This window comes from Papio anubis, chromosome 9, assembly GCF_008728515.1.
Source record: "Papio anubis isolate 15944 chromosome 9, Panubis1.0, whole genome shotgun sequence".
NCBI lineage: Eukaryota > Metazoa > Chordata > Mammalia > Primates > Cercopithecidae > Papio > Papio anubis.
Genome location: NC_044984.1, coordinates 115,515,580 through 115,538,378, shown reverse-complemented (window position 1 = coordinate 115,538,378; position 22,799 = coordinate 115,515,580). Strand labels below are relative to the sequence as shown.

Genomic DNA, 22,799 nt, shown 5'->3' with positions numbered 1-22,799 from the left:
ATGTCCAATTAGACCAGCCCAAACCAGCCTGGAGCACAAGTTAAAATCCCAAAGAGTCACATGTGCTCTCTGGGCTGGCAGTGCCACCACGGAGCCTGTTGGGTTCCAGCCACTCTGAGTGACATCCCATCTGAGGAGTAACATGTCATTTGAATCATAACAGCTGACATTCACTAAGTGCTTATAAGGTACCATGCCTTGTTTTAAGCATGTCACAGGTATTCACTCATTTGTTTCAATGATCTGAACAGCTAGGTTTTGTTCTCAGCCCCATTTTTTAGATGCACACAACTTGGCACAGAGAGGTGAAGAGTCACCTGCCTGAGGTCACAGAGCTAAGAATTTTAAGTTTTGAACCTTTAGCAGTCTAGCTTCTGAGCCCAGGCTCTTAATCTCTGGGCTATCCTAACTCTCTTTCTTCCAAGTCTCAATAACTCCAAAAGTGTCTTTATGTGTACACGGGTGTGGAGTGTGGTGTAGAGATGACCAAAGGATGGGACAAAAGAGAACCAGGGCCCCCAAACTGGATTGGAGACAGAACACTGCTGGGAAGGGAGACAGAAGGGAGGGCTTGGCTGGCCTGGCTGTCAGAGATTTCACCTGAATGGCAGGGAGAGTTAAGGGGCGATGAGGACAAAACAAACAAAGAAAGCTCTCCTTTTAGGGGGAGTGTTATCAAGATAGACACCAAGGGAATGTTATGCTGGTTCTGAGTTTGGGTACAAATGATGGCAAAGACTGTACTCTAAGACAGCACTTTTGCCCAGAGTTCCTGGACACTCAGGAAGCTAGACCTTGTTGCCAGAGTGGGCCCGTGAGCAAAACCCCACCGGCAGGGCTGGGCCTACTCATCAGTGGAGGATCTGGCTGGGTACCACCAGCGCTGCTGCAATTGTCAGTGCTGGGAATGGTCCTTGGTACAGCACAGTTACGTTACCTGAGAGGGGAGGCTGGGAGGTTGGGAGTTACCGGTAATGCCTAGCAGTAACACGCTGGTATAGATAAACTTAGAAGAATAGCTGGTTTTCATCTTGAAGAGCAGAGAGCAGGATGGTGAGGTACAGAATAGGACAAATACAGTTTTTGTTTTGTTTTGTTTTTAGAGACAAGGTCTCACTATGTTGCCCAGGCTGGTCTTGAACTCCTGGGCTCCAGTGATCCTCCTGCCTTGGGCTCCCAAAGTGCTGGGCTTATAGGTGTGAGCCACCGTGCCTGGCCCAGAATAAAACAAATATGATTTGATAGGGAAGAAGCTCTTCCAGAAAGAGGCAGCATTGTGGAGAGGGCAGAGCCAAGTTGGGAAAGATTGTCTGGGTTGGTGGCAGGGAACTATGGGGGCCCATGCACCTGATGGAGAGGCTGAGACTCTAAGAAGTGGGTGAATGAGCAAGAGAGCTGTGTGCCAGGGTTTTCCAAAACTGGCCCTGCAGACAGTTCACTGTGAACCATGGTAAGAGAAGCTGTGAGTGAGGACACTCAGGTCCTAACCCTGGCTGTGCCTGCAGCAAGCTGTGTGACCCTGGGGAAGTCACAACCTCTCTGAATCTGTGTTCTGGTTTGTAAAATGCCATTTTTCTCCTAAAGTCATTGTGAGCCTCAAATCAAATGTGAAATGTTGTGCAAATGCCAAGAATCACCATTGTCATAAGCTGCGAAGAGAGCCAGAGATAGAAAGAGCAGGGTTGACGTCTGCACGGGTCCCTAGTGCTAGAACCAGAGACTGAGGCAGACAGACAAAGATCCGGTGGCCATGGAGAGACACTGCCATGTGTTCTCTCCCTTCCTCCACTCAGCCCAGCCCTACCCCAGAAAAGAGGCAGGTAAATATTTGTGGGCTGAAATACACCCAGGGTCCTAATTTCTGCTTCTTCTGACGTGCGTCTCCCCCAGGAACTCTTACGACCTGACCCACCACTCCAGGTCCCCTCCTTACCTCAGGACATAACCGCTGCTCTTGGCCTTCTGTTTTGAGAAAGTTTGTCATCACGAAGAAAGAGTTCCCCTGTGGAGAAGGAGAGGCTAAAGAAATGCAAAGCCTTTGAAAAGAGAACTACTTAATTATAATAATCCAGCTTGCTGGGCAAACCTCTCCACTTTTCTAAGCTTCTAGAAATCAGGGTCTGTGGGCAACTTGGAATATGCCGAGGGCTTAATATCAAAGCTGGACGGGCAGCCCTGCTGAGCTGAGGGAGAGTGAAGGAGCATTTGCATGGGTTGAGGAGTCATTTACCACTGCAGTCTCAAAAGCAGCCTTTTCGTGTTTTTTTTTTTTTTTTTTTAACACAGTAAAATCTCATTAAATTGAAACTCAAGAGACCTGAGGAGGCGAGGGTAGGGGAGCAGGCTTCACTGGAACGCTGTTCAGATTTTCCCGGACTTTAATGAAAGGCACTAGGGCATCCCACCACCCGAGCAATCACAGGATTTTAATGACCGGCTGTTAGAAACAAATAGATAGCAACTTGGGCTTTACAGGGTTTTGCAAAGCATTTTAGCTCCCCAGGCCACAAACTTGCCCCTTCGTCCCTCCCGCCCCCTTCTCTGTTTTTTGGCCTCCTCAACCCTACTTTAATTTCTCCTTTTTGGCAATTCTGCTTTCATTTTCCCTGCTTGCAAATTTAGAAGTCACACGCCTTCTCTCAGTGACCGATGCCTTTCTTCTTTTTGTCATTTACATCCTTTCCTGGTGGAAAAATGTACCCAAGAATGGTCTCCTGGAGTCGTTTTTGTTGGTAAAACGCCACACAATCTAGAAGGGCTGGTACTCTTCGGTAGAAAGTTCTCTGTCCTTCTAAATCTAGGCAGACCTTGCTGGCTTGGTGGCTGTGCCTCTAAAAAGCTGCATATACATCAAGTGTGAGTGAATCAAATCCTGTTTTCAATGTACCAGGACATGCGGCTATTTTGAGAAACCCTGTAGGACTTGATAAAGCAAAGGATCATCTCCTGGATCTCACCCAGGTTTGCAATTTTTAGGTTTTCTCAGTTGAGATGTTCATAGAGCTTTTAAAATAGGGCCAACGTTTTTTCTGGAGTGAGGCTCTAGATCCTAGGGGGAGGGAGCAAGGCCCTGGCGATGGTGACCAGTGATGAGCCTGAGAGAATGCTACGAGGTGCTTACCTGCAAAGGGAAGGTGTAGTCTGCAGTGTCAAAGACACTGTGCACCAACTTCTTCACTCCATTCTCCACGATCTCCTCTTTCACCTCTGCTATCCCCTTCACCTTGGTGTGCACAGAACTGATGACAGGCTCTTTCCGCTGGTACAACTTGTCACTCACCAGAGCAAAGCTAAATGGCAGACATGGGAAAGCTTCAATGGGAGGCATAGCACAGTGGGTTGGGATGCAGGTGCTGGAGGATGCAGGCACTTCCGTTCCAATCCTAGCTCTGCTGCATGACTTGCTTCCATGTGACTTGTTTTCCCTCTCTGGACGATGGGAAGAATAGTCATATCTGCCTCATGGATTACGAGGGTGAAATGAGAGATGTCTGCAAACTCCTTTGCCCAGTATCTGGCACCTAGTGAGTACTTGCCACAGGAAAGCTACTGCCCCCAATACTACTCTTTCATATTCTCTAACATGGATCCTCATAGATAGGACAGCTTCTCAAGTCAGAAAGTCCCGCCCTGGTAGGTTCGCCAGCTTTGTCTGGAGGTTCAGTAACACATCAGCACCTTCCAGTCCAAGACAGTGTCTGGTGCATTTTCAGAAACACCTACCTGCTTTATCAATAACATTAAACATGGCAACTACTCTCTCTCTCTTTTTTTTTTTTTTTTTTTTTGAGACAGAGTTTTGCTCTTGTTGCCCAGACTGGAGTGCGATGGTAGGATCTCGGCTCACTGCAACTTCCACCTCCCAGGTTCAAGTAATTCTCCTGCCTCAGCCTCCCAAATAGCTGGGATTACAGGCGTGAGACACTGCGCCCAGCCTCTCTTTTTTTTTTATTATTCCAGAGAAAGGGCCTTGCTCTGTCACCCAGGCTGGCGTGCAGTGGCATGGAGCTCACTGCAGCCTCCAACTCCCGAGCTCAAGTTGATCCTCCCACCTCAGCCTCCTGAGTAGCTGGAACTACAGGTATGTACCACCACATTCAGCTAGTTTTTATTATTTTTTATACAGATGGGCGGCGGGGCGGGGGGGTCTCTTTATGTTGCCCAGGCTGGTCTCGAACTCTTGGCCTCAAGTAATTCTCCTGCCTCAGCCTCCCAACACGTTGTGGTTACAGGTGTGGGCCACTGCACCAGGCTGCAGGAGCTGCTCTTTCTTGAGCACTTCATAAGTGCCAAGTGCTCTACATGCACCATCTCCTTTAACTCTCACAACAGTAGGAGATAGTTACCGGGATTACCGGCATTTGCCACCGCACCCAGCCTAAAGGGTTTGTTTTATTGTTTTTTTGAGATGGAGTCTTGCTCTGTAGCCCAGGCTGGAGTGCAGTGGCACCATCTCAGCTCACTGCAACCTCTGCCTCCCAGGCTCAAGTGATTCTCCTGCCTCAGCCTCCTGAGTAGCTGGGATTACAGGCGCATACCACCACACTTGGCTAATTTTTGTATTTTTAGTAGAGACAAGGTTTTGCCATGTTGGTCAGGCTGGTCTTGAACGCCCAACCTCAAGTAATCCACCCACCTCAGCCTCCCAAAGTGCTGGGATTACAGGTGTGAACCACCACGTCTGGCTAATTTTTCTATTTTTAGTAGAGACAAGGTTTCACCATGTTGGTCAGGCTGGTCTTGAATGTCTAACCTCAAGTGATACACCCGCCTTGGCCTCCCAAAGTGCTGGGATTACAGGCATGAGCCACCGCACCCAGCCCTAAAGGGTTCGTTTTAAATGTTTTGTTTACTCATTCAGACTTTACTTATTTAGTCCCTTCTCTCTGCCCAGCTGCTGAGTGATATTAGCAAGTCTAAGATAAGCTGACCTTGGGAAGCTGAGACAGAGTGGGCCAAGACTCAGTCCCAGCTGTTCTCCACCTTGGCTGTGTAACCACCCAGGGAGCTTTCAAAATTGCAGGTCCCCAGTCCCATCCCTGGAGATTATGATTCCATGGGTCAGGGGAGTTATCCAGATACCCACATATTTTTTAAAAGTTCCCAAGTGATTCTAATGCATAGCCAGGGCTGAGAACCACTAGTAGGCTCCTGAAAAGACAGCTCAGGTTTGACAATAGCAAGTACATTTGAAGAAGAGCATTCCCCATGACCCAGCAATACAACTCTCATGTATGTGCCCTAGGGAAACTCTTGTACAGTGCCGGAGGAGCTATGGGCCAGAATGTTTCTGCAGCGTTGCTTGTAAGAGGGAAAGCAGGAAATAACCTAAATGTACTCAAACAACGAATGGATAAATAAATTGTTGGATTCATACAATGAGATGCTTTGGGCCAGGCACAGTGGCTCACGCCTGTAATCCCAGAACTTTGGGAGGCCGAGGTGGGTGGATCACCTGAGGTCAGGAGTTCAAGGCCATCCTGGCCAATATGGTGAAAACTCGTCTCTACTAAAAATAAAAATTAGCTGGGTACGGTGGCATGAGCCTGTAATCCCACCTACTCGGGAGGCTGAGGCAGGAGAATCGCTTGAACCTGGGAGATGGAGGTTCCAGTGAGCTGAGATCATGCCACTGCACTCCAGCCTGGGCGACAAGAGCAAAGCTCCGTCTCAAAAAACAAAACAAAACAAAACAAAAAACAAAGAACAAAAATTTGCTGGGTGTGGTGGCACAAATGTCAAATTCAGGATTTCTTTTAGGCTGGGCATGGTGGCTCATGCCTGTAATCCCAGCACTTTGGGAGGCTGAGGCAGGTGGATCATCTGAGACCCTGGGTTCGAAACCAACCTGGCCAACATGGCAAAACCCCATCTCTACTAAAAATACAAAAATTAGTCAGTTGTGGTGGCATGTGCCTGTAGTCCCAGCTACTCCGGAGGCTGAGGCAGGAACCCGGGAGATGGAGGTTGCAGTGAGCCGAGATGGCACCACTGCACTCCAGCCTGGGTGATAGAGTGAGACTCCGTCTCAAAAAGAAAAAAAAAAAAAGGATTTTGTTTAGAGATGGAGTCTTGCTATGTTACCTATGCTGGAACACAGTGGCCATTTCACAGGTGCAGTTAGCACACTACAGCCACAAACTCCTGGGCTCAAGTGATCCTCCCAGTAGGATGTTTATAAAACAAAAGGAAAGAGAATGGGATGAAGGATGAGTTTGCAGGGAGCAAAACTGGATTAGTAATGCTTTATTTCTTTTTTTTTTTTTTTTTTGAAACGGAGTCTTGCTCTGTCGCCCAGGTTGGAGTGCAGTGGCCAGATCTCAGCTCACTGCAAGCTCCGCCTCCCGGGTTTACGCCATTCTCCTGCCTCAGCCTCACGGGTAGCTGGGACTACAGGCGCCCGCCACCTCGCCCGGCTAGTTTTTTGTATTTTTTAGTAGAGACGGGGTTTCACCGTGTTAGCCAGGATGGTCTACGATCTCCTGACCTCGTGATCCGCCCGGTCTCGGCCTCCCAAAGTGCTGGGATTACAGGCTTGAGCCACCGCGCCCGGCCTTGCTTTATTTCTTAACTTGGATGGTGGTATGTGGGTGTTATATTATTCACAGTATATTTTAGTATTTCTATAACGTTTATTTATTACTTATTTGAGACGGAGTCTCACTCTGTTGCCCAGGCTGGAGTGCAATGGTGCAATCTCGGCTCACTGCAACCTCCGCTTCCCAGGTTCAAGCGATTCTCCTGCCTCAGCCTCCCAAGTATCTGGGATCACAGGCACCCACCATCATGCCCAGTAATTTTTGTATTTTTAGTAGAGACAGGGTTTCCCCATGTTGGTCAGGGTGGTCTTGAACTCCTGACCTCAGGTGATCCACCCACCTTGGCCTCCCAAAGTGTTGGGATTACAGGTATGAGCCACTGCACACAGCCAACACTTATTTAAAAAGAAGGATTTTCAAGAAAGATGTTGGGGTAAGAGATCCAGATTTGAGACCCAATCAGCACATATGAGATAGAGCTATTAAATAGAATTCCATAGACAAATATGATAACACTTGCTCAATAACACATTTCAGCCCAGCATCCCAACACACACATGGTGTGTGCAGCGCTCTCATACTGGATGTTGCAGTGTTCTCCTGGAACAACACTCGGTCATGTGACCCACCATTTGGGAAGCTCAATTCTGGTCTCTCATGTTCATTCCAGAACAGGCAACATATGATCGATCATCCTTAATGGAATCAGGCCCTCTCCTAAACAGAAAACCTGTCTCTGTGTCATAATGAACATGTAAATTTTAAGAATTAAAATACTTCAGAGCTGCATCAAAGACAGAAAGGGAATGAAAGTGAATTTGCACACTTTACCTGTTGGGGGGATACCGTGATCATGAAAGTGAGTTTGTGGTGTCCTCCTTTTGGAAAGAAAGTGCTAATGACCATCCCAGAAATACTCTCCCAACCTTGCTTGGTGACTAAGGCAAGCCATGTCACCCCTCCCGGTGGTCGGTTTAATCGCTGAATGAAGAGAGAACTCCCAGCCTCCCCAATCCCCATGACCTTTTTGCTCTAAGAGGCTATAATGTTATTCATTCTGTAGCAGGCAAAGCCGCTGGTGCCTGGAGCTAACAGGAGTGTGAAGAACCTAGGGATTTCACTGGGCTGGGGAGGATGGGTAAGTTGTGGGGTGGGGGGTGGTGGTGTGCGCACATAGTCGCAGCTACTTGTTAGACCAAGGTAGGAGGATCCCTTGAGCCCGGGAGCTCAAGACAAACCTAGGCAACACAGTGAGACTTCAGTCTCTAAAAAAGAAGATGAAGAACAAAGCTGGAAAGATCCTGGGAAGTAGAAGAGAGCTAATGGGAGGGAAGCCAGGGCCATTGGCTGGCTCTGGTTTGGCTGTGTCCCCACCCAAATCTCATCTTGAATTGTAGCTCCCATAATTTCCATGTGTTGTGGGAGGGGCCTGGTGGGAGATCACTGAATCATGGGGCGGTTTCCCCCATACTGTTCTCATGGTAGTTAATAAATCTCATGGGATCCGATGGTTTTATAAGAGGTTTCTTCTTTTGCTTGGCTCTCATTCGCTTTTTGCCTGCCACCATGTAAGACATGCCTTTTGCCCTCTGCCATGATTGTGAGGCCTCTCCAGCCATGTGGAACTGTGGGCCCATTAAACCTCTTTTCTTTATAAATTACCCGGTCTTGGATATGTCTTTATTGGCAGCATGAGAACAAACTAATACAGCCATCAAGGAGCATTCACAGGCACGTCTGGCTGAGGAGGAGCCCTGGAGTGGCAGGGAAATAAGGATGGAGGGTGAGGTTGGGCCCATGGGACCCTCAGGCTGCTTGCTCTGGACCCACCAAATGGAGATGAAGGTGCCTATCATAAAGTCGTTCTTCAGAGCCTCAGTCCACATGCTCTGAACATGAGTGACTGTCACAGACTTACACTGGCATCGTAGGTGGGATGGGCCCCATGCCAGCACAGATAGATTGTTCTTCAAGCTCTGCAGGGACGACCTGCCTTTCAGCAAAGTTCCTCTCCGCCTGACAGCCCCTGGGCTTCCAGAGCAAAGGTAACATCAGAGGGCTGAGCCCCTAAAGTGTATCCTTTGTATCTCTTAGTTCATGCCTGTAATCCCAGCATTCGGGAGGCTGAGGCAGGAGAATCGCTTGAAACCAGGAGGCAGAGGTTGCAGTGAGCCAAGATCGCGCCATGCCCTCCAGCCTGGGCGACAGAGTGAGACTCCATCTCAAAAAGAAAAAAAAAAAAGAGGGGCTTGACAAATAAGAGGACTGTCATGTGAACTTGGCTGGGACAGTAGAGGGTCTGGTAGCCAGGCTGGGAGCACATGGCCCATAGGATGGGGGCTGTGAGTTTGAAGAAGAGGAGAGACACAGTAGCAGTGTGCAGCCATTTGAAGAGTAGAAGAGGGACGCAAGGCAGAACTCTAACCAAAGGCGAAAGTTACAGGGAGCTAGACTATGGTTCAGTATAAGGAAGAAATGTCTAACAGGGCAGTCCCAGAGCAGAACAAGCTTTCCTTGTGGTTGCTGCTGGTGATGGTGAGGAAGATGATGAAGATAATTTTCATTTACCCCATCAACTTCCCTTTCTCTCCTGTCCCATTTCCATCTGCATTTAAACATCATTTCTCCTCTTAAAAATGCCTCCCCTCCCCAGCTTAATTCCTCCTACCACCACTCCATGCCTCCTTTCTTTATAGCCAAGTCCCTTGAAAGAATGAGTCACCAGGCCGGGTGCGGTGACTCACACCTGTAATCCCAGCACTTTGGGAGGCTGAGGCAGGTGGATCACGAGGTCAGGAGTTTGAGACCAGCCTGGCCAACATGGTGAAACCCCGTCTCTACTAAAAATACAAAAAATTAGCTGGTGTGGTGGCACATGCCTGTAATCCCAGTTACTTGGAGGGCTGAGGCAGGAGAATCGCTTGAACCCGGGAGGCGGAGGTTGCGGTGAGTGGAGGTCACACCATTGCACTCCAGCCTGGGCAACAGAGAAAGACTGCGTCTCAAATAACTTTAAAAAAAAAAGAAAAGAAAAAGAAAGGGTGAGTCATCACATCCACTTCCGCATCTCAATTCACTCACTCCTCTACCCATTCCAGTCTGGCTCCCACCCCCATCCCTTCTCTAAAGCCTCTCTTGCCAAGTAAACAACAACGTCATTGTCACTAAATCCAATAGATACACGACGGACCTGATCGTGCTGGAATTCTCAGCAGCAGTTGACACTGACTGTGACCATGCCCCACTTCCCTCACCTCCTTCCCTTAGCTTGCAGGAATCCACTTGTGCCTGACTTTCATTGGATCTCTGTGGCTACCCTTCTTAGAATCTTTTGGGGATTTCTGTGCTCCCACCCCTTAAAGGTTAGCACTCCTCGGGGGCGTGTTCTAGGCCCTTTTGCTTTCTCATCTACGTCTCTTGCTGGTCGGTTGCAGCTTCTTCCAGGGTTCTGGTTGCCATCTATATGCTGGTGATATAGAAACCTACATCTCAGCTCCAGATTTATATATCCAACCACCCATTCAACATCTCCATTTGTACATTCCATAGACACCTCAAACTCAATGCCTTCAGTTCTGACCTCATCTTCCACACCAAATTGGCTGTTTCTCCTGCATTTCCTACCCCAGCAAGCTATTCCAGCACCCATCAGTTGCCCAAGCCAGAAGCATGGCACATTCCTTGACTCCTCCTCTCCCTCTTGTCCACCCACCCGTTCAGTTGCCAAATCCTACTGTTTCACTTCCTAATATTGCTCAAATTCATCTACTTCTCTCTTCTGCCTCTATCACCTCCTCAGTCCAGGTCACCATCAGCTCTCAGATCTGGACATCCTAATAGTCACCTAAATGGCCTCCGTTCCTCCAATCTCACCCTGTCCCCTCCACTCTCCACACTGCAATACTTTAGTGAGAGCATGACTCTGGAGTGAGGTTCAATTTCAGCTCTACCGTTTACTGGCTACACGACCTTGGGCAAGTGACTTAACCTTTCTGAGTCATTGTTTCTTCTTCTGTAATAAGAGGATATTAGGGCTGGGTGCAGTGGCTCACGCCTGTAATCCCAGAACTTTGGGAGGCCAAGGCGGGTGGCTCATTGGAGGTCAGGAGTTCAAAACCAGCTTGGCCAACATGGTGAGATCCCATCTCTACTGAAAGTACAAAAATTAGCCAGGTGTGTTGGTGCACATCTGTAATCCCAGCTACTCAGGAAGCTGAGGTAGGAGAATCGCTTGAATCTGGGAGGTGGAGGTTGAAGTGAGGTGTGATCATACCACTGCACTCCAGCCTGGGCGACAGAGCGAGACTCCGTCTCACCCGCGAAACAAGAGGATATTAGTATTCTATTGGGCAGGGTTTCTAGTTCTAAACAACAGAATTCACTCTGCTGAGTTTAAGAAGAAAGATTGTCCAGAAAAGACAAATCTCCAGAGACAGAGAGTAGATTCATGGTTACCTGGGTTGAGCAATCACGGTGGGGAGTGACTGTTAATGGGTGTGAGGACTCTTACTGGGCTGATGAAATGTTCTGAAACTGGATTGTGATGATGGTTGCACAACTTGGTAAATTTACTAAAAGTCATTGAAATGTATATTTAAAACAGGTGATTTTATGATATGTAAGTTATACCTCAAAAAAGTTGTAAAAAGAGACTTTTTTTTTTTTTTGAGATGGAGCCTCACTCTGCCACCAGGCTGGAGTGCAATGGCGTGACCTCGGCTCACTGCAACCTCCGCCTCCTGAGTTCAAGCAATTCTCCTGCCTCAGCCTCCCGAGTAGCTGGGATTACAGGTGCCCCCACCATACCCAGCTAATTTTTGTATTTTTAGTAGAGACGGGGTTTCACCATGTTGGTCAGGCTGGTCTCAAACTCCTGACCTCACTCAGGTGATCCTCCCACCTCGGTCTCCCAGAGTTCTGGGATTACAGATGTGAGCCACTGTGCCTGACCGATATTATTATTTTTTGAGATAGGGTCTCGCTCTGTCACCCAGGCTGGACTACAGTGGCACAAACACAGCTCACTGCAGCCTCACCCTCCCAGGATCAAGCAATCCCTCCACCTCAGCCTTCCCAGTAGCTGGGACTACAGGCATGCAGCACCATGCCTGGCTAATTTTTTTTTTTTTGAGACAGAGTTTCACCTGTCCCCCAGGCTGGAGTGCAGTGGCATAATCTTGGCTCACTGCACTCTCTGCCTCCCAGGTTCTAGCGATTCTTTTGCCTCAGCCTCCTGAGTAGCTGGGACTACAGGCACGTGCCCAGCTAACTTTTGTATTTTTAGTAGAGATAGGGTTTCACCATGCTGGCCAGGCTGGTCTCAAACTTCTGACCTCAAGTGATCTGCCTGCCTCAGCCTCCCAAAGTGCTGAGATTACAGGCATGAGCCACTGCACCCGGCCAAAGTTAACGATTTTGAGATGGTGAGAGGACCTCGTGTCATCCACATACGCCCTAAATGCCATTACACACGTCCTTATAAGAGACAGGCAGAAGGAGATTTGACACATACAAAGAGGAGAAGGCCATATGAAAACAGGGCAGAGAGGTCTAAAGATGCTGGCCTTGGCTGGGCACAGCAGCTCCCGCCTGTAATCCCAGCACTTTGGGAGGCTGAGGCAGGAGGATCACGTGAGCCCTGGTGTTCAAGACCAGCCTGGGCAAGATGGCGAGCCTCCATGGTATGGTAGAGTTGACCTGACCCAATCACATGAGCCCCTTAAAACCAGAGAGTATTCTACTTGTCCCAGGAGAGAAGTCAGAGCTTTGAAGCATGAGAACAATGCATTGTGTCATAGTAGGCTTGGAGACAGAGGGGACCACGTGGCGGGGAATATGGGAGGACTTCAGAATCTGAGAGTGGCCCTAGGCTGACAGCCAGCGAGGAGCAGAGCCCAGTCCTGCAGCCTCAAGGCATTGAATTTTGCCAACAACAAAAATGGGGTTGGAAGTGAATTTTCCCCAGAGTCTCCAGACGGGAACTCAGCCCGCTGGCACCTTGGTTTAGGCTTGTGGGACTATGTTAGTTTCCACTGCTGTGTAACAAATAGAAACTAATCCAGCCTCAGACACCCCTCATTCCATAGGGCAGCTCACAGTGTGCAGTGGGAGTGGGGCCCTCTAAGGCAGGGTCCAAGGAAGGGGATCCCCTATTGTATGGGTCAAAGAGCAGTACTTCTCTCCATTCCTGAATTTGAAATCTGCGCATGCCCAGCATCCTGTGTTATTCCTTGTGTATCAAAATGTTGCCTGGGGCATATGTTTGGAAAGCTCGGGTCTCCTGTTGTGTCCCGGCCGCAAGGGAAGCTGGGACATTCAGCTGTGACATGGATTGGGAGGGTGGAACTCATAACACAGAGCATTCCCTAAACATGGTTAGGCTGTTCAGGTCATGATCACCCACTCCCACAACCAGTCTTCCAGGATTATGCAGGAGGATCAAATAGGCCAATACATTTCACATGCTAAGAACAGACCCAGCACATGCTAAGTCCTCAGCAGTACTCAGTAGGTGTTATATTTCAAGCAGAATGATCTCTCTAAAATGAAAATATGAGCATAAAACCCTTCCTGTTTTCTGTATGTTTGGATATTTTCTAATAAGATGCTGGGGACTAAGGGGAAAGCTTTCCATGCTTTCTAGTGCTTGCGGGATGCAGCTCAAGGCGCTCCATGATCCAGCCCCTGCTGGCTTGCCCAGCCCCGCTTTCTCTGCCACTGCACCAGCCAGCTGTGGGCCTGTGAAAAAGCCAGACAAACTGTTCCTTCCTCTTCTCAACACTGTGCTACCCACGCAGAGGGGCTGGGAGGCTCCAGTCCAGGGTGGGAGGCTGGGCTGGGGTGGCATCCCCAGAGGCCTGTGGGTGCAGGAGAGAAGCCTCCATCATTACCCCTTGAAACAAGAAAATCAGACACGGCGGCAGCTTTTCATAAGGCTACAGCCATTCATGTGAAAGAACCATGCTTATCTTTTGAGATGATGTGCTTCCAGCTATTTTGGTGTTTTGGTGTTAGATGTGAAAAAAAGGATGTGGATAGATAGTAGTAGGCAGGTGTTTTAATTGCTTGTCTGATATCCTTTATTTATTTATTTATTTTTGAGATAGGGTCTTGCTCTGTCACCCAGGCGGCAGTGCAGTGGTGCGATTTAGGCTCACTGCAACTTCTGCTTGCCGGGTTCAAGTGATTCTCCTGCCTCAGCCTCCTAAGTAGCTGGGATTACAGGTGTGTGCCACCATGCCTGGCTAATTTTTTTTTTTTTTTTTTGAGGTGGAGTCTCGCTCTGTCGCCCAGGCTGGAGTGCTGTGGTGCGATCTCGGCTCACTGCAAGCTCCGCCTCCCGGGTTCACGCCATTCTCCTGCCTCAGCCTCCCGAGTATAGCTGGGACTACAGGCCCCTGCCACCATGACCGACTAATTTTTTTTGTATTTTTAGTAGAGATGGGGTTTCACCGTGTTAGCCAGGATGGTCTCGATCTCCTGACCTCGTGATCCGCCCACCTTGGCCTCCCAAAGTGCCGGGATTACAAGTGTGAGCCACCGCGCCCAGCCATGCCTGGCTAATTTTTGTATTTTTAGTAGAGACAGGATTTCGCCATGTTGGCCAGGCTGGTCTCTAACTTCGAACCTCAGATGATCCGCCTGCCTCAGCCTCTCAAAGTGTTGGGATTACAGGCTTGAGCCACCGCGCCTGGTCCTTTATTTATTATTATTTTTTATTACATAAATATTTTAAGACAGGGTCTGTCTGTCACCGAGCCACAGCTCACGGCAGTCTCCACCTTTGCCTGGCCTCCTTCACAGCGCCATGTTAGTCCTCAAGCCTCTCCTTGGTCTTCTTCAAGTTGGTAAAAGGCATCATCGTACCTCAGGAACCCAGAGTCATCTTTCACCTCCTAGCAAATCTGTCGGTTCTGCCTCCGAAATACATCCCGGCTTTGTCCACCTGTCTCCAGCTCTGCCATCCCATTTTAGCCCAAGCCTCCGTCTCCTCACATCTGGTCACTCCAGGAACCTTCTCACTGGTCCCTCGCCATCATTCTTGTCCCACCACACTCTATGCTCTGCATAGTGACCCATAAGGCTTCTGGAAACATGAGTCAGATGCTTTCACTTCTCTGCATAACACTTTTCAGTGGCTTCCCATGGCACTGAAAATCAAACTGCAACTCTTCAGCCGACCTGCCCTCAGCTCCGGCCGCTCCCTCCTCTCTCCCCAGGTTCAGGGACATGCCGTCCTTGCTGTTCCTCTTGTGTTTCCAGATCTTTGCATTTACTGTTCTCGTCATACTGTGTGTCACGTGGTTGGATTCTTCTCCTCCTACGGGGTCACTTCCCGAACTGGGTTATCTCTGACCCTCCCCCTCAAGCTCTAGCACATCACCCAGGTGTCAGGGTTTGGATGAGAATGTGGCAGACCTCCTGCTTCTACTTCTCTGAAGACGGTCAAGGGCAGGCCAGGCAAGGGTGGCTCACACCTGTAATCTCAGCATTTTGGGAAGCCAAGGCGGGAGGCTCACTTGAGGCCAGGAGTTCAAGACCAGCCTAGCCAACATGGCAGAACCCCATCTCACTAAAAATACAAAAATTATCTGGGTGTGATGGCATGTGCTTATAGTCCCTATTAGGGAGGCTGAGGCAGGAGAATTGCTTGAACTCAGGAGGTGGGGGTTGCAAAGAGCCAAGATTGTGCCACTGCACTCCAGTCTGGGTGACAGAGGGAGACTCTTGTCTCAAAAAAAAAAAAAAAAAAAAAAAGATGGTCAGAGGAGCCATGCTTGGGATGGATTTGGATTTGCTCCTCCTGGCGTCTGGTGCCTCCCTGGCCTCTGTGCTGGGCTCACTTCGACTCAGCTGGAGGAGGCCCAGACTCACAGGTTTGTGGCCACTCGCTGGGAAACAGGTGTTCAGCCAGGAGCTCCATTTTAACAGCCACAAACTAGCATAGCAGCACCATCTCCATGGCGACAGCCAGCCTAGGACCAGGAATGACAGCACAGGCTCACTGTTGGCGCCAGTGGAGGCTGACTGGGCAGTGGAGAAGCAGCAGCTCTGAGTGGAATTGTTTTCTGTGCCTCTCTCAATCTTCCTTAGTCTTCTGTGGCCATTGGAAAAGCTTCTGTGAGGACTGGTCTCCAGGGAAGAGGGAAATCCTCCAAAGAGAATGCAACCATCGTTTATTCCTTTGCTTGAAGTCTTCCCATGGCTTCTCAACACACTCAGAATAAAATCGAAAGAATTCTCCAGCCGGGTGCGGTAGCTCATGCCTGTAATTTCAGCACTTTGAGAGGCCGAGATGGGCAGATCACCTGAGGTCAGGAGTTCGAGATCAGCCTGGCCCACATGTTGAAACCCCATCTCTACTAAAAATACAAAATTAGCTGGGTGTAGTGGCATGCACCCATAGTCCCAGCTACTGGGGAGACTGAGGTGGGAAAATCACCTGAGCCCGGGAGGTCGAGGCTGCAGTGAGCCAAGATCATACCACTGCATTCCAGTCTCAGTAAACAGTGATAACCTGTCTCAAAAAATAAAAAATAAAAATAAAAAAGAATTCTCCAAGGTGGTGCCATCATAGGCGGCTTGGTTTAAGCAACAGCTTGGTGGTCAAAGAAACCAAATAGTAGTAAAGTACCAAGGTGAGCTGGCAGCCTCTGTAGGCCAAGCAGCACGTCCGAGATGAGGAGCAGGGCTCCTGGTGGGACTGAGGAAGGGGCCGACGTAAGAATAGGAGCTCAGCAATTGCCCAGATAGAGTCTCCACAGCCCAGCTGCAGGGCTGAGACAAGCCAGGACTACAGAAGTAGATTTCAGAAATCCCTAATTTCTGGTTTTTGGAAAGACCTTGTAATGGATCACTGATTTTTGTCTGCCTACCCTCCCCACTTCCTTTTCCCATTTTGTCTGGTAACAGAATCTTCCTTCCTAAGGAAAATCCACTGGATGTGGTTCAGGTAGGGCTCACACGGCTCCCTTGTCTTCTACCTACTTCCTGCCACGGGAGCCAGCACGTGACCCAGGCCGGCCAATCGGATGACACCTTGGCCATGGCCACAGTGATTGATTCAGGGATGGATGTGTAACTCACATCTGATCAATCAGAGTCTTTCCTGGGACTTTCCTAGCAGAGCTATCAAGAAAGACTTGTTTACTCCTCTAAGGTTGTTAAAAGAAGAGAATGTGAGGATATCTTGCTACATAGAGAGCTGTTCAAGAAGGAAGCCAAATAGAAGCAAATGGAGCCAGGATGTAGGGAGAGGGATCCTCCCTGATGACATAGTTTTCCGCCCTGATGACATAGTTTGAACTCTTATCTTCATTCATGTTCGAGGATAGCACCATCTCTTCAACTGCCCAGTTACATGATCCAATAAATTCCCCTTTGAGGCTTTGTGGTTAACATAAGTTGGGTTTCTGTCACTTACTGCCCAAACGATCCTGGCCGACACAGACCTGCTTAGCATGCTATCTACACAGACCTCCAACACAAACTCCTCTTGTAGCTGCATCCCTGCCTTTGACTCCAGATCTGAACTTGGTTGTGAGAATAAGAGAAGCTGAACAGCCTCTCGGTTAATTTCCCCCATAACCAGTCCCTGCTTTGTATCCTATTTTCAATAACTGAGGCCCTGTCTCCTTATCCTGGCTCTTAGTCCTTCCAGCCCCAGTAGGAACACCTGGTCAGAACACGTCACTTGCTGCTGTGTCCTGAACATTGCTCGAGCCTGTCTGGATTTCCACCTATGGTCCACACCAGTCCTACTTGATGCAAACTACATTCCCCAATTCCTATGCCCCATGGGTCTACCCATTTCACAGATGGCTAAGTCATGGTTACATGAAGTTAAGGCTTCACAGTGCAACTTAAGGCAGCATTTCCCAAACTGTACTGTGAGACTCCATTTGGCCATTTAGTGAGATGTTAATAGATAGTCCATTAACCAAGAGGGAAAAAGCAAAGCTGGCGATAGTTTTTTCTTCCATTTTATATTTTAAAATACAAACAGTAGTTTATGTGAAGTTTATCTTCTTCTTTTTTTTTTTTTTTTTTTTTTTTTGAGATGGAGTCTCACTCAGTCGCCCAGGCTGGAGTGCAGTGGCGCGATCTCGGCTCACTGCAAGCTCCGCCTCCCGGGTTCACGCCATTCTCCTGCCTCAGCCTCCCGAGTAGCTGGGACTACAGGTGCCCACCACCTCGCCCGGCTAATTTTTTGTATTTTTAGTAGAGACGGGGTTTCACCGTGTTAGCCAGGATGGTCTCGATCTCCTGACCTCGTGATCTGCCCGCCTCGGCCTCCTAAAGTGCTGGGATTACAGGCGTGAGCCACCACACCTGGCCGGTGAAGGTTATCTTCTAAAGTTGGCACTTAAGATGAAAATCATGGCTCATCCAAATGGCCTTTTAAACCCTTAAATTGTCCACAAAGCATAGCAAATGCCTCCCACTTCCCAGTGGGTCCGCTGGAGCCAATTTTGCCTCCAGCCCTAGAACAAGTTGCTGTTTTGACAGTTTCGCTCCAGGTGAAGATGAAGGAGTTGACTTATTTTAGGGGTCACATGGCTGAAAAATACGTACCCAGATTAATAAGTAGAGCAGCAAGATGCTCGCTAAAAAGCATGTGGGAACAGAGATTGATGGACGGAACCCCAGATGCCAGTATCCCGTCTCACACCTACTCCAGGGAACCTGGTTGCTGAATCATTGCATTATTTATATTGTTCTCTCTCTCCATGTCCCCATGGAACATGTATCACTGAATCTGAGGGAGTTAAATACATGTAAGTTATGATTTCACCATGTGAAAGAAAAATATTTATCATTACAAGGTGTTCTCATAGTAATCTGTTTTTAGAAAATTTCTTATTATACAATAATCTACTTTTAAGAAATTGAAGGCTGGGCATGGTGGCTCACACCTGTAATCCCAGCACTTTAGGAGGCCAAGGCGGGTGGATTGCTTGAGCTCAGGAGTTCAAGACCAGCCTGGACAACTATGGTGAAACTCTCTCTACCAAAAATACAAAAAATTAGCTGGGCATGGTGGTGTACACCTGTAGTCCCAGCTACTCGAGAGGCTGAGGTGGGAGGATTGCTTGGGCCTGGGAGGCGTAGGTTGCAGTGAGCTGAGATCATACCACTGCACTACAGCCTAGGTGACAGAGTGAGACCTCATCTCAAAAAAAAAAGGAAAAAGGAATTGCTGGCCCGACACAGTGGCTCATGCCTATAATCCCAGCACTTTGGGAGGCCAAAGCAGGAGGATCACTTGAGGCCAGGAGTTTGAGACCAGCCTGAGCAACATACGGAGACCCCCATCTCTACAAAACAGATAAAAAATTAGACATCATGGCGTGTGCCTATGGTTCCCGCTACTTGGGAGGATGAGGCGGGAGGTCACTTGAGCCCGAGAAGTTGAGGCTGTGGTGAGCTGTGATCATGCCACTGCCCTCCAGCCTAGGGCGACACAATGAGACCCTGTCTCTAAAAGAGAAAGAAATAAAAAGACTGTATGCTGAGCCCAAGAATGTCAGGAAGTCCCATCACCTGCTACATGAAAGTGTGACATGCAATCTATGTATTAATGCAGAAGGGGGCATTTACTAATTATGCTCTTTACCATTGGTCATATGATAGCTGGTTTAAGTAATATGTCTTATTTTAGATTTCAGCACATATCGATATATATAAATATATACATAATAAATATATATAAATAAATATATAACTATATATAAAAATATAAATAAATATATAGCTATATATATATAAATATATATTTAAAAAATATATAATTAGTAGAAATGGCAAAACCATGTTTCCACTAAAAATACTATTTATATATATATTACATATATATTTTTTGAGACAGAGTCTTGCTCTGTGGCTCAGGTTAGAGTGCAGTGGTGCAATCTCAGCTCATTGCAACCTCCGCTTCCTGGGTTCAAGCGATTATCCTGCCTCAGTCTCCCAAGTAGCTGGGATTACAGGCGGCCACCACCATGCCTGGCTAATTTTTGTATTTTTAATACAGATGGGGTTTCCACCACGTTGGCCAGGCTGGTCTCAAACTCCTGACCTCAAGTGACCTGTCCGCCTTGGCCTCCCCAAGTGCTGGAATTACAGGCATGGGCCACCGTGCCCAACCCAGCATATATGTTTACCATTCAATATTTGTTGAACAGTAAACATATGAATCAAATAATAATAATCCTAATAATAGCATTATTAATAGTAAGAACTAACACTTAATCAGGGATTGCTAAATGCCATATATTTCTCAAACAGCTTTGCATTTATTAGTTCATTTAATATTCCTATCAACAATGCTCCCTATTTTACAGATGATGAAACCAAGGCTCAAAGAAGTGAAGGATTTTTGAATCCACATTTCCAGATCTCAAATGCTGAACTTGGACGTGATTACTTTGAGGGTCAGAGCAGAGGATGTATATAAAAATATATACGTGTATTTTATATACATATATATTATATAATCAAAAAGATTATTATTATTATTATTATTACTTTGAGATGGAGTCTTGCTCTGTCACCCACACTGGAGTGCAGTGGCTCGACCTCGGCTCACTTCAACCTCCGCCTCCGGGTTCAAGCGATTCTCCTGCCTCAGCTTCCCGAGTAACTGGGATTACAGGCGCCCGCTACCATGCCCCGCTAATTTTTGTATTTTTAGTAGAGACGGGGTTTCACCATATTAGCCAGGCTGGTCTCAAACTCCTGACTTCATGATCCATCCGCCTCAGCCTCCCAAAGTGTTGGGATTACAGGTGTGAGCCACCGCGCCCGGACTCAGAAAGATTATTTTTAAAAATAGATACCAGCTGTTATCCTATGTCAGTCATCATGATAAGGGCTGCTCATGCCTTTTTTTTTTTTTTTGGTTGTCACAACCCTACGACCAGATGCAGAAACTGAGGCTCAGAGAAATTAATGACTTGGCCCAGAAGACATAGCCAGTACTATGAAAAAAGTTACCCTAACTCTTAGTAAACTACACTGCCACTGTCTATAGATAAAAGTTGCCTCCATCATCATTATCAATCAGCACAGGAAATAAGAGGCACTCACCATCAGGGAAATTCAAATCACAACCACAGTGAACTACCACTTCACACCCACTAGCATGGCTATAATAAAAAAGACAGACAACTGGCCAGGCGTGGTGGCTCACGCCTGTAATCCTAGCACTTTGGGAGGCCAAGGTGGGCGGATCACTTGAGGTCAGGAGTTCAAGACCAGCCTGGCCAACATGGCGAAACCACGTCTCTACTGAAAATACAAAAATTAGCCAGGAGTGGTGACGCACACCTGTAATCCCAGCTACTTGGGAGGGTGAGGCGGGAGAATCACTTGAACCGGGGAGGTGGAGGTTGCAGTGAGCTGAGATTGCGCCACTGCACTCCAGCCTGGGCAACAGAGCAAGACTTCATCTCAAAAACAAAAACAAAACAACAGCAACAAAACCCAAAAAGACAGATGATAACAAGCATTGGTGAGGATGTGGAGAAACTGGACCTCTCATACTCTGCTGATGGGGATGTAAAAAACTGCAGCTGCTGTGAAATTCAGCTCCACATTTCCCCCAAAGGTGAAGCATAGTTAACATATGACCCAGCAATTTTATTCTTAGGTACATAATCAAGAGAAAGGAGAATATATGTGTAAAACCTTGTACACAAATGTTCACGTGGCATTATTCATAATAGCCAAAAAAGGACACAACCCCAATGTCCATCAGTGGATGAATGGATAGATAAAAGTGGTCTATCCATGCAATGGAATATTACTCAGCCATAAAAAGGAATGAAGTATCAGCCAGGTGCAATGGCTCACGCCTGTAATCCTGACACTTTGGGAGGCCGAGGCAGGCAGATCACTTGAGTCCAGGAGTTTGAGGCCAGCCTAGACCACATAGTGAGACCCCGTCTCTTAAAAAAAAATTGAATGAAGTATCAACACAAGCTACAACATAGATGAGCATTGAAAACATGCGAAGTGCAAACAGCTAGGCACAAAGGCTGTGTGATTCCCTTTATATGAAATGTCCAGAATCGGCAAATCCATACAGGCAGAAAGTAAACTGATGGGTGGGAAGGAGGAGGAACAGTGTTGGAAATTATGGCCAAGGAGTGTGGGATTCCTTTTGAGTCGATGAAAATTGATTGTGGGGATGGTTGCACAACTCTGTGAATAATCTGAAAATCATCAAATGGTACACTTTAAATGGGTAAATTGTATGGTGTATAAATTATATCTCAGTAAGTTTCTTTTAGAAAAAACAAAAACCAAAAATCAGGGCCTTCCTGACATTGGTGAAGACCTAAAGTTATAATACATTTTCAAGCCTGGTGCTATTCCTCCCAAGCACGGTGACTCAGATGCCAGCATGATCACCAGGTGTGCCCTGAGATCCTCGCCTCCTCCCTGGGGATCCAGGGTGTTGCCCTGCGCTTTCCCACCTTCCCCAGGCGTGCCCTGCCCTGCTCGCCCTGGCAGGCCTGGAGTAGAGCAGACAGGAATCCTGCCCGTCCCGTGGCTTCCTTCTGCTGCAGCCTGGCACCGATTCCTCTTGCCTGCTGCTGCTGCTTCCTCCCTCCCGCCCAGCTTGCTGAGAGCACGTCTCAGATTCGAAAACCATATGAGATTCAGACTGTGCACCTGAAGCTGCCCCCTGGGGCTTTCTGTGCTGTCGGCCACTGCAGAGATCTGGATCCTCCTCACATCCCACTTACCTAACGTAGGAAAAGACGATCACGTGGAAGAACCACTTAATGGTGCCATAATTCATGCTCTGGATCCGAGTGACTTTGGTCGTCTCATACTGGAAAACATCACTGCAGCTGCAGCAGGCCGGCATGGTGACAGGCTCCGTCCCTGCGCGGAGCTGGACCAGAGCGCTACTCTTCCTGATGGGGCCACAGCAAGCCCCCTCCCAGTAACTGCAAAATGAAACGTACTGATTTTTAGCAGGAGCCTTCAACTTCAAGCTCCTCCAATGACTGCAGAGTTGGGGCGGGCCCTGGCAGTTGCCCCAGATGCGGCTTCGATAAACAAGAAGAGCCAAGTCCTACGGGCCTGGCTGGCAGATGACCTCGCCCCAGCTGGCCTCCCCCAGATGCCTACACAAAGATGGTGTTCAGAGGATGGGCATTTTTAGAATTCTCTCTTTCCCCCCTTTCCTTTCACTTTTTTGGTTTCATTTCTGTTGGAAGAAAGGGGTAGCCATGCAAATGTCACAAGATC

The 22,799-nt window shown here is 48.0% G+C and overlaps 1 protein-coding gene across 2 annotated transcripts in view; it reads right to left on the bottom strand.

Moving 5' to 3' along the window:
• The window catches only part of P2RX7 (purinergic receptor P2X 7), a 53,721-nt gene extending 31,159 nt beyond the window's left edge, over positions 1 to 22,562 (bottom strand). The window contains exons 1-3 of one of the 2 annotated variants that reach the window (XM_031650826.1): positions 22,289 to 22,562; positions 3,122 to 3,290; positions 1,934 to 2,002 (exon numbers count right to left, since the gene is read on the bottom strand). In XM_031650826.1, the coding sequence (XP_031506686.1) occupies positions 1,934 to 2,002; positions 3,122 to 3,290; positions 22,289 to 22,413 (363 nt within the window). In that variant the 5' untranslated portion in view covers positions 22,414 to 22,562. The other variant, XM_031650825.1, reaches the window with a different exon arrangement.
• Between the last annotated feature and the right edge of the window lie 237 nt (positions 22,563 to 22,799).